The sequence below is a fragment of the Hypanus sabinus genome, unplaced genomic scaffold (genome assembly GCF_030144855.1).
Source record: "Hypanus sabinus isolate sHypSab1 unplaced genomic scaffold, sHypSab1.hap1 scaffold_878, whole genome shotgun sequence".
NCBI lineage: Eukaryota > Metazoa > Chordata > Chondrichthyes > Myliobatiformes > Dasyatidae > Hypanus > Hypanus sabinus.
In genome coordinates this window covers 130,001-139,570 of record NW_026781730.1, presented here as the reverse complement: position 1 = coordinate 139,570, position 9,570 = coordinate 130,001, and the positions used below count along the sequence as shown (strand labels likewise).

At 63.2% G+C, this 9,570-nt stretch overlaps 1 protein-coding gene across 1 annotated transcript in view; it reads right to left on the bottom strand.

The window, feature by feature from the left end:
* Positions 1-6,177: 6,177 nt before the first annotated feature.
* Positions 6,178-9,570, bottom strand: part of LOC132390356 (WD repeat-containing protein 26-like) — a gene marked incomplete at its 5' end in the record, with an annotated part of 132,368 nt that continues 128,975 nt past the window's right edge. The window contains one exon of the mRNA XM_059962962.1: positions 6,178-7,556. Coding sequence (XP_059818945.1) covers positions 7,528-7,556 — 29 coding nt within the window. The remainder of the gene's footprint in view (positions 7,557-9,570) is intronic.

Below are 9,570 nucleotides of genomic sequence, written 5' to 3'. Positions count from 1 at the left end.
CCTGCGCAGGTAACCTCGCTGGGAAGGAGGGCGTGGGGAGCCAGACGGGAGGACCACCCCACACCCAGACCGTCTGCATCACCACTGCCCCGCCTGGACACCTGCGCAGGTAACCTCGCTGGGAAGGGAGGGCGTGGGGCAGCCAGACGGGAGGACCACCCCACACCCAGACCGTCTGCGTCACCACTGCCCCGCGTGGGCAGCCAGACGGGAGGACCACCCCACACCCAGACCGTCTGCGTCACCACTGCCCCGCGTGGGCAGCCAGACGGGAGGACCATCCCACACCCAGACCGTTTGCGTCACCACTGCCACGCCCGGACACCTGCGCAGGTAACCTCGCTGGGAAGGGAGGGCGCAGGCAGCCAGACGGGAGGACCACCCCACACCTAGACCGTCTGCATCACCACTGCCCCGCGTGGGCAGCCAGACGGGAGGACCACCCCACACCCAGACCATCTGCGTCACCACTTCCCCGCCCGGACACCTGCGCAGGTAACCTCGCTGGGAAGGGAGGGCGTGGGGAGCCAGACGGGAGGACCACCCCACACCCAGACCGTCTGCGTCACCGCTGCCCCGCGAGGGGAGCCAGACGGGAGGACCACCCCACACCCAGACCGTCTGCGTCACCGCTGCCCCGCGTGGGGAGCCAGACGGGAGGACCACCCTAGACCCAGACCGTCTGCGTCACCACTGCCCCGCGAGGGGAGCCAGACGGGAGGACCACCCCACACCCAGACCGTCTGCGTCACCACTGCCCCGCCCGGACACCTGCGCAGGTAACCTCGCTGGGAAGGGAGGGCGCAGGCAGCCAGACGCGAGGACCACCCCACACCCAGACCGTCTGCGTCACCACTGCCCCGCGAGGGGAGCCAGACGGGAGGACCACCCCACACCCAGACCGTCTGCGTCACCGCTGCCCCGCGTGGGGAGCCAGCCAGGAGGACCACCCTAGACCCAGACCGTCTGCGTCACCACTGCCCCGCGTGGGCAGCCAGACGGGAGGACCACCCCACACCCAGACCGTCTGCGTCACCACTGCCCCGCGAGGGGAGCCAGACGGGAGGACCACCCCACACCCAGACCGTCTGCGTCACCACTGCCCCGCGTGGGCAGCCAGACGGGAGGACCACCCCACACCCAGACCGTCTGCGTCACCACTGCCCCGCGTGGGCAGCCAGACGGGAGGACCACCCCACACCCAGACCGTCTGCGTCACCCCTGCCCCGCGTGGGCAGCCAGACGGGAGGACCACCCCACATCCAGACCGTCTGCGTCACCGCTGCCCCGCGTGGGGAGCCAGACGGGAGGACCACCCCACACCCAGACCGTCTGCGTCACCACTGCCCCGCGAGGGGAGCCAGACGGGAGGACCACCCCACACCCAGACCGTCTGCGTCACCACTGCCCCGCGTGGGCAGCCAGACGGGAGGACCACCCCACACCCAGACCGTCTGCGTCACCGCTGCCCCGCGTGGGCAGCCAGACGCGAGGACCACCCCACACCCAGACCGTCTGCGTCACCACTGCCCCGCGAGGGGAGCCAGACGGGAGGACCACCCCACACCCAGACCGTCTGCGTCACCACTGCCCCGCCCGGACACCTGCGCAGGTAACCTCGCTGGGAAGGGAGGGTGTGGGGAGCCAGACGGGAGGACCACCCCACACCCAGACCGTCTGCGTCACCACTGCCCCGCGTGGGCAGCCAGACGGGAGGACCAACCCACACCCAGACCGTCTGCGTCACCACTGCCCCGCCCGGACACCTGCGCAGGTAACCTCGCTGGGAAGGGAGGGCGTGGGGAGCCAGACGGGAGGACCACCCCACACCCAGACCGTCTGCATCACCACTGCCCCGCCCGGACACCTGCGCAGGTAACCTCGCTGGGAAGGGAGGGCGTGGGGAGCCAGACGGGAGGACCACCCCACACCCAGACCGTCTGCGTCACCACTGCCCCGCGTGGGCAGCCAGACGGGAGGACCACCCCACACCCAGACCGTCTGCGTCACCGCTGCCCCGCGTGGGCAGCCAGACGCGAGGACCACCCCACACCCAGACCGTCTGCGTCACCACTGCCCCGCGAGGGGAGCCAGACGGGAGGACCACCCCACACCCAGACCGTCTGCGTCACCACTGCCCCGCCCGGACACCTGCGCAGGTAACCTCGCTGGGAAGGGAGGGCGTGGGGAGCCAGACGGGAGGACCACCCCACACCCAGACCGTCTGCGTCACCACTGCCCCGCCCGGACACCTGCGCAGGTAACCTCGCTGGGAAGGGAGGGCGTGGGCAGCCAGACGGGAGGACCACCCCACACCCAGACCGCCCGCTTGTCGAATGGGACACGCCACTGTTCCACACGGGCGGCCAATCGTTCTCTCATTACCTGGGCAGGCACAACGTTGAATGATCTGTCACTGCAAAGCATCACTGACTCTGTGTACAGTTTAATCCATCTAAATGTGTAATGTTCCACTGAATTAACACACTGCAAAATGGTCTTCTGCTCCCAAACAGTCTAGCACACAATAATGGTTCTTAAACGCATAACACTCTTTTTTTTTAATATATAAACACATAAAATTACTTTGTATAGACATCACTAGATCTCCCCACTGCATTCTCATAGCTCATCACCAAAACCGAAACATTCACACCAACCCCCTGAACACACGCTCAATGTCCCACCCCTCACTCATTCTCTCTCTCTCTCTCTCACACACACACACACACACACACACACACTCCATCCCTCCCTCCCTCCCTACTGTCCACCCCCTCCCACACTTCCTACCATCTCCAAGGCAGCAGAGCCCACAGGATCATAGTAAACAGAACCACGGTCAGGTGTTTCTCGAGAAAAGGAAGCAGGGATCCAGTGACAGAGACCCCCGTCAGTGCTGGACAGTCCCAGCCCAGTGACAGAGACCCCGGTCAGTACTGGACAGTCCCAGCCCAGTGACAGAGACCCCGGTCAGTACTGGACAGTCCCAGCCCAGTGACAGAGACCCCGGTCAGTACTGGACAGTCCCAGCCCAGTGACAGAGACCCCGGTCAGTACTGGACAGTCCCAGCCCAGTGACAGAGACCCCGGTCAGTACTGGACAGTCCCAGCCCAGTGACAGAGACCCCGGTCAGTACTGGACAGTCCCAGCCCAGTGACAGAGACCCCGGTCAGTACTGGACAGTCCCAGCCCAGTGACAGAGACCCCGGTCAGTACTGGACAGTCCCAGCCCAGTGACAGAGACCCCGGTCAGTACTGGACAGTCCCAGCCCAGTGACAGAGACCCCGGTCAGTACTGGACAGTCCCATCCCAGTGACAGAGACCCCGGTCAGTACTGGACAGTCCCATCCCAGTGACAGAGACCCCGGTCAGTACTGGACAGTCCCAGCCCAGTGACAGAGACCCCGGTCAGTACTGGACAGTCCCAGCCCAGTGACAGAGACCCCGGTCAGTACTGGACAGTCCCAGCCCAGTGACAGAGACCCCGGTCAGTACTGGACAGTCCCAGCCCAGTGACAGAGACCCCGGTCAGTACTGGACAGTCCCAGCCCAGTGACAGAGACCCCGGTCAGTACTGGACAGTCCCAGCCCAGTGACAGAGACCCCGGTCAGTACTGGACAGTCCCAGCCCAGTGACAGAGACCCCGGTCAGTACTGGACAGACCCAGCCCAGTGACAGAGACCCCGGTCAGTACTGGACAGTCCTATCCCAGTGACAGAGACCCCGGTCAGTACTGGACAGTCCCATCCCAGTGACAGAGACCCCGGTCAGTACTGGACAGTCCCATCCCAGTGACAGAGACCCCGGTCAGTACTGGACAGTCCCATCCCAGTGACAGAGACCCCGGTCAGTACTGGACAGTCCCACCCCAGTGACAGAGACCCCGGTCAGTACTGGACAGTCCCACCCCAGTGACAGAGACCCCGGTCAGTACTGGACAGTCCCAGCCCAGTGACACATGACCCCGGTCAGTACTGGACAGTCCCACCCCAGTGACAGAGACCCCGGTCAGTACTGGACAGTCCCATCCCAGTGACAGAGACCCCGGTCAGTACTGGACAGTCCCAGCCCAGTGACAGAGACCCCGGTCAGTACTGGACAGTCCCAGCCCAGTGACAGAGACCCCGGTCAGTGCTGGACAGTCCCATCCCAGTGACAGAGACCCCGGTCAGTACTGGACAGTCCCAGCCCAGTGACAGAGACCCCGGTCAGTACTGGACAGTCCCAGCCCAGTGACAGAGACCCCGGTCAGTACTGGACAGTCCCAGCCCAGTGACAGAGACCCCGGTCAGTACTGGACAGTCCCAGCCCAGTGACAGAGACCCCGGTCAGTACTGGACAGTCCCATCCCAGTGACAGAGACCCCGGTCAGTACTGGACAGTCCCAGCCCAGTGAGAGACCCCGGTCAGTACTGGACAGTCCCAGCCCAGTGACACATGACCCCGGTCAGTACTGGACAGTCCCATCCCAGTGACAGAGACCCCGGTCAGTACTGGACAGTCCCAGCCCAGTGAGAGACCCCGGTCAGTACTGGACAGTCCCAGCCCAGTGACACATGACCCCGGTCAGTACTGGACAGTCCCATCCCAGTGACAGAGACCCCGGTCAGTACTGGACAGTCCCAGCCCAGTGACAGAGACCCCGGTCAGTACTGGACAGTCCCATCCCAGTGACAGAGACCCCGGTCAGTACTGGACAGTCCCAGCCCAGTGACAGAGACCCCGGTCAGTACTGGACAGTCCCATCCCAGTGACAGAGACCCCGGTCAGTACTGGACAGTCCCATCCCAGTGACAGAGACCCCGGTCAGTACTGGACAGTCCCAGCCCAGTGACAGAGACCCCGGTCAGTACTGGACAGTCCCATCCCAGTGACAGAGACCCCGGTCAGTACTGGACAGTCCCAGCCCAGTGACAGAGACCCCGGTCAGTACTGGACAGTCCCAGCCCAGTGATAGAGACCCCGGTCAGTACTGGACAGTCCCAGCCCAGTGACAGAGACCCCGGTCAGTACTGGACAGTCCCAGCCCAGTGACAGAGACCCCGGTCAGTACTGGACAGTCCCAGCCCAGTGACAGAGACCCCGGTCAGTACTGGACAGTCCCAGCCCAGTGACAGAGACCCCGGTCAGTACTGGACAGTCCCAGCCCAGTGACAGAGACCCCGGTCAGTGCTGGACAGTCCCATCTCAGTGACAGAGACCCCGGTCAGTACTGGACAGTCCCACCCCAGTGACACATGACCCCGGTCAGTACTGGACAGTCCCATCCCAGTGACAGAGACCCCGGTCAGTACTGGACAGTCCCAGCCCAGTGACAGAGACCCCGGTCAGTACTGGACAGTCCCATCCCAGTGACAGAGACCCCGGTCAGTACTGGACAGTCCCAGCCCAGTGACAGAGACCCCGGTCAGTACTGGACAGTCCCATCCCAGTGACAGAGACCCCGGTCAGTACTGGACAGTCCCAGCCCAGTGACAGAGACCCCGGTCAGTACTGGACAGTCCCAGCCCAGTGACAGAGACCCCGGTCAGTACTGGACAGTCCCAGCCCAGTGACAGAGACCCCGGTCAGTACTGGACAGTCCCAGCCCAGTGACAGAGACCCCGGTCAGTACTGGACAGTCCCAGCCCAGTGACAGAGACCCCGGTCAGTACTGGACAGACACAGATAAGTGATTGTGACCCCCGTCAGTGGAGAGTCACAGAACAGTAACCGTGAATGTGGTTGCCAAAGTCTGTCTGACCCACACAATTACATGACACCTGCCCAAAGATCAAGCCAGACAGGGCAGAAATCTCGCTGTGGTTTCCTGGCGAATGTCACTGCTGCTCTCCTTTGCCCTGGGTTCCCTAACCACTACTCTCTGGCCCAGGGGTGTCTGTGCCTTGACACGCTGGGAAGGGGGCTGATGGAGATACTCGCCCACTCCTCTGGCCCAAACTTTGCCTGCCACGGGGTATAGGTCCCTCCTCACAACAGCACAGGCAAGGAGGGAAAGACTGGTGTCCCTTGTGCACAAGCAGGAGGGGAGTTGGGGTCCTGCATCAGTGGAAGCGGTTAACACAGGAACTGGCGCAGCCCCACCCCCCAAACGGATGTCAAGAGCTTCTAGGTGCAGGAGAGAAGAGTGATAGGGACAGAAGATGCTCCAGGTCTCAGGGACCCTAGGTCCAGGAGAGAAGAGTGATATGGACAGAAGATGCCCCAGGTCTCAGGGACCCTAGGTCCAGGAGAGAAGACTGATAGGGACAGAAGATGCCCCAGGTCTCAGGGACCCTAGGTGCAGGAGAGAAGAGTGATAGGGACAGAAGATGCCCCAGGTCTCAGGGATCCTAGGTGCAGGAGAGAAGAGTGATAGGGACAGAAGATGCCCCAGGTCTCAGGGACCCTAGGTCCAGGAGAGAAGACTGATAGGGACAGAAGATGCCCCAGGTCTCAGGGACCCTAGGTGCAGGAGAGAAGAGTGATAGGGACAGAAGATGCCCCAGGTCTCAGGGACCCTAGGTCCAGGTGAGAAGACTGATAGGGACAGAAGATGCCCCAGGTCTCAGGGACCCTAGGTCCAGGAGAGAAGAGTGATAGGGACAGAAGATGCCCCAGGTCTCAGGGACCCTAGGTCCAGGAGAGAAGAGTGATAGGGACAGAAGATGCCCCAGGTCTCAGGGACCCTAGGTCCAGGAGAGAAGAGTGATAGGGACAGAAGATGCCCCAGGTCTCAGGGACCAGGGAAGGTGGAGGGGTTCATAGCTTTCCCCAGGTGAAAAGGGGTGGGCTGAAGCCCTTAAGTGAAGGGGACTGGATATCTCAATTGCCAGGGGGTCTACACATGAGAGAGTGGAATCACGGACGACACCGCCTGGATCAACCCCAGGCCTGGGATGGGCAGCCCTGCCGCTATGAGCTGGGGTTGGACAAGGATCACGGGGTGGTGGGATGACTGTGGGTGGAAAGAGAAGGGACACATTGGTCTGAGTATGGGCAAACAATCTGTTGTTTGTTCGACTTGCTCATCTCGCTCTCTCAGCACACCCACAGCCCACCCGGCAGAGAGACAGCACCGTGGTTTTGTCCACTACCCCTCAGATCCTGCACAGGACAACCCAGAGGACACTGATTTTCCTTTATCTTTGTGTTTAAAATAATTCCAGTCTCTGAGGTGGGGAGAGGGGAAGAGGAGAAACAAAGCTGACCAATCCTGCCTGGTTTCCTTTGCAGGCCCCTCCCCTCCTCTCACCCCCCGGCGGGGCAGGACAGCCGTGGTCTTGGGCACGAAGAAATAGAGCTGGCCCCGCCTCGATAGCACCATCCGGGTATGCGGGTCAACGCCAGCGTGCTGGGAAACCCCGACTGGGCGTGCCTGAGGGTGGGAGGTCGGAGGAGGGGGTGGGTGGGGAGGGAGAGAGGGGCAGACGCTGCTGCTATCCGTTCTGGCAGCTGGATGGAGAGCCTCCCAGTCGAGCAGGCGCCGGCCGGTACCCGAGCCCAGCGGCGAGGATGTTACCGGATCGGTGTCGCCAGTTGTCAGCTGTCTGCCACACTGCTGCTGCACCCTGCAGGGGTGGGGGAGAGGGGGCAGGAGGGAGAGGGGGGGAAAGAGGGAGGCAAAGGAGGGGGCGGGAGGGAGTGTGAGGGGGTGAGGGAGATTGATGAGGGGTGGAGGAGAATGGGAGAGAGGGGGTAGGCAGGGGAGGAGGGGACAGTAGAGGTCAGTGTGAGGGTTGCTCGTCCCCCCACCCCACCACCTGCAAATCCCTCCCAGCACACACACAACAATGAGATTCACAGTCTGACCCTGGGGAAGAGGGGTACAGACGGTGGGTCTGACCCTGTGCGGGGATATGGGGGACAGACTGTGGGCCTGACCCTGGGGGGAATTGAGGGACTTTGGGTCTGACCCTGGGGGGAGGAGGGTGACTGACCCTGGGGAAGGTGGGTGACAGACTGTGTGTCTGACTCAGGGGGATGTTGGGGACAGAATGTGGGCCTGACCCTGGGGGAGGTGGGGGGACAGACTGTGGGTCTGACCCTGTGGGGAGGTGGGGGGGACAGACTGTGGGACTGACTCTGGGGGAGGTGGGGGGACAGACTGTGGGACTGACCCTGGGGGAGGTGGGGGGACAGACTGTGGGACTGACCCTGGTGGGATGTGGGTGACAGACTGTGGGTCTGACCCTGGGGGAGGTGGGGGACAGACTGTGGGACTGACTCTGGGGGAGGTGGGGGACAGACTGTGGGTCTGACCCTGGGGGAGGTGGGGGACAGACTGTGGGACTGACTCTGGTGGGATGTGGGTGACAGACTGTGGGTCTGACCCTGGGGGAGGTGGGGGACAGACTGTGGGTCTGACCCTGGGGGAGGTGGGGGGACAGACTGTGGGACTGACCCTGGGGGGAGGTGGGGGGACAGACTGTGGGACTGACCCTGGGGGGAGGTGGGGGACAGAATGTGGATCTGACCTTGGGGGAGGTGGGGGGACAGACTGTGGGACTGACCCTGGGGGGAGGTGGGGGACAGAATGTGGATCTGACCTTGGGGGAGGTGGGGGGACAGACTGTGGGACTGACCCTGGGGGGAGGTGGGGGGACAGAATGTGGATCTGACCTTGGGGGAGGTGGGGGGACAGACTGTGGGACTGACCCTGGGGGGAGGTGGGGGGACAGACTGTGGGACTGACCCTGGGGGGAGGTGGGGGGACAGAATGTGGATCTGACCTTGGGGGAGGTGGGGGGACAGACTGTGGGACTGACCCAGGAGGGAGGTGGGGGACAGAATGTGGATCTGACCTTGGGGGAGGTGGGGGGACAGACTGTGGGCCTGACCCTGGGGGGAATTGAGGGACTTTGGGTCTGACCCTGGGGAGAGGAGGGTGACTGACCCTGGGGAAGGTGGGTGACAGACTGTGTGTCTGACTCAGGGGGATGTGGGTGACAGACTGTGGGACTGACCCTGGGGGAGGTGGGGGGACAGACTGTGGGACGGACCCTGGGGGGAGGTGGGGGACAGACTGTGGGTCTGACCTTGGGGGAGGTGGGGGGACAGACTGTGGGACTGACCCTGGGGGGAGGTGGGGGACAGACTGTGGGTCTGACCTTGGGGGAGGTGGGGGGACAGACTGTGGGTCTGACCCTGGGGGAGGTGGGGGACAGACTGAGGGACTGACCTTGGGGGAGGTGGGGGGACAGACTGTGGGTCTGACTCAGGGGGATGTTGGGGACAGACTGTGGGTCTGACCCTGGGGGGAGGTGGGGGACAGAATGTGGGTCTGACCCTGAGGGGAGGTGGGGGGACAGACTGTGGGTCTGACCCTGGGGGATGTGGGTGACAGACTGTGGGTCTGACCCTGGGGGAGGTGGGGGGACAGACTGTGGGTCTGACACTGTGGGGATGTGGGGGACAGACTGTGGGTCTGACCCTGGGGGAGGTGGGGGGACAGACTGTGGGACTGACCCTGGGGGATGTGGGTGACAGACTGTGGGTCTGACTCAGGGGGATGTGGGTGACAGACTGTGGGACTGACCCTGGGGGAAGGTGGGTGACAGACTGTGGGACTGACCCTGGGGGAAG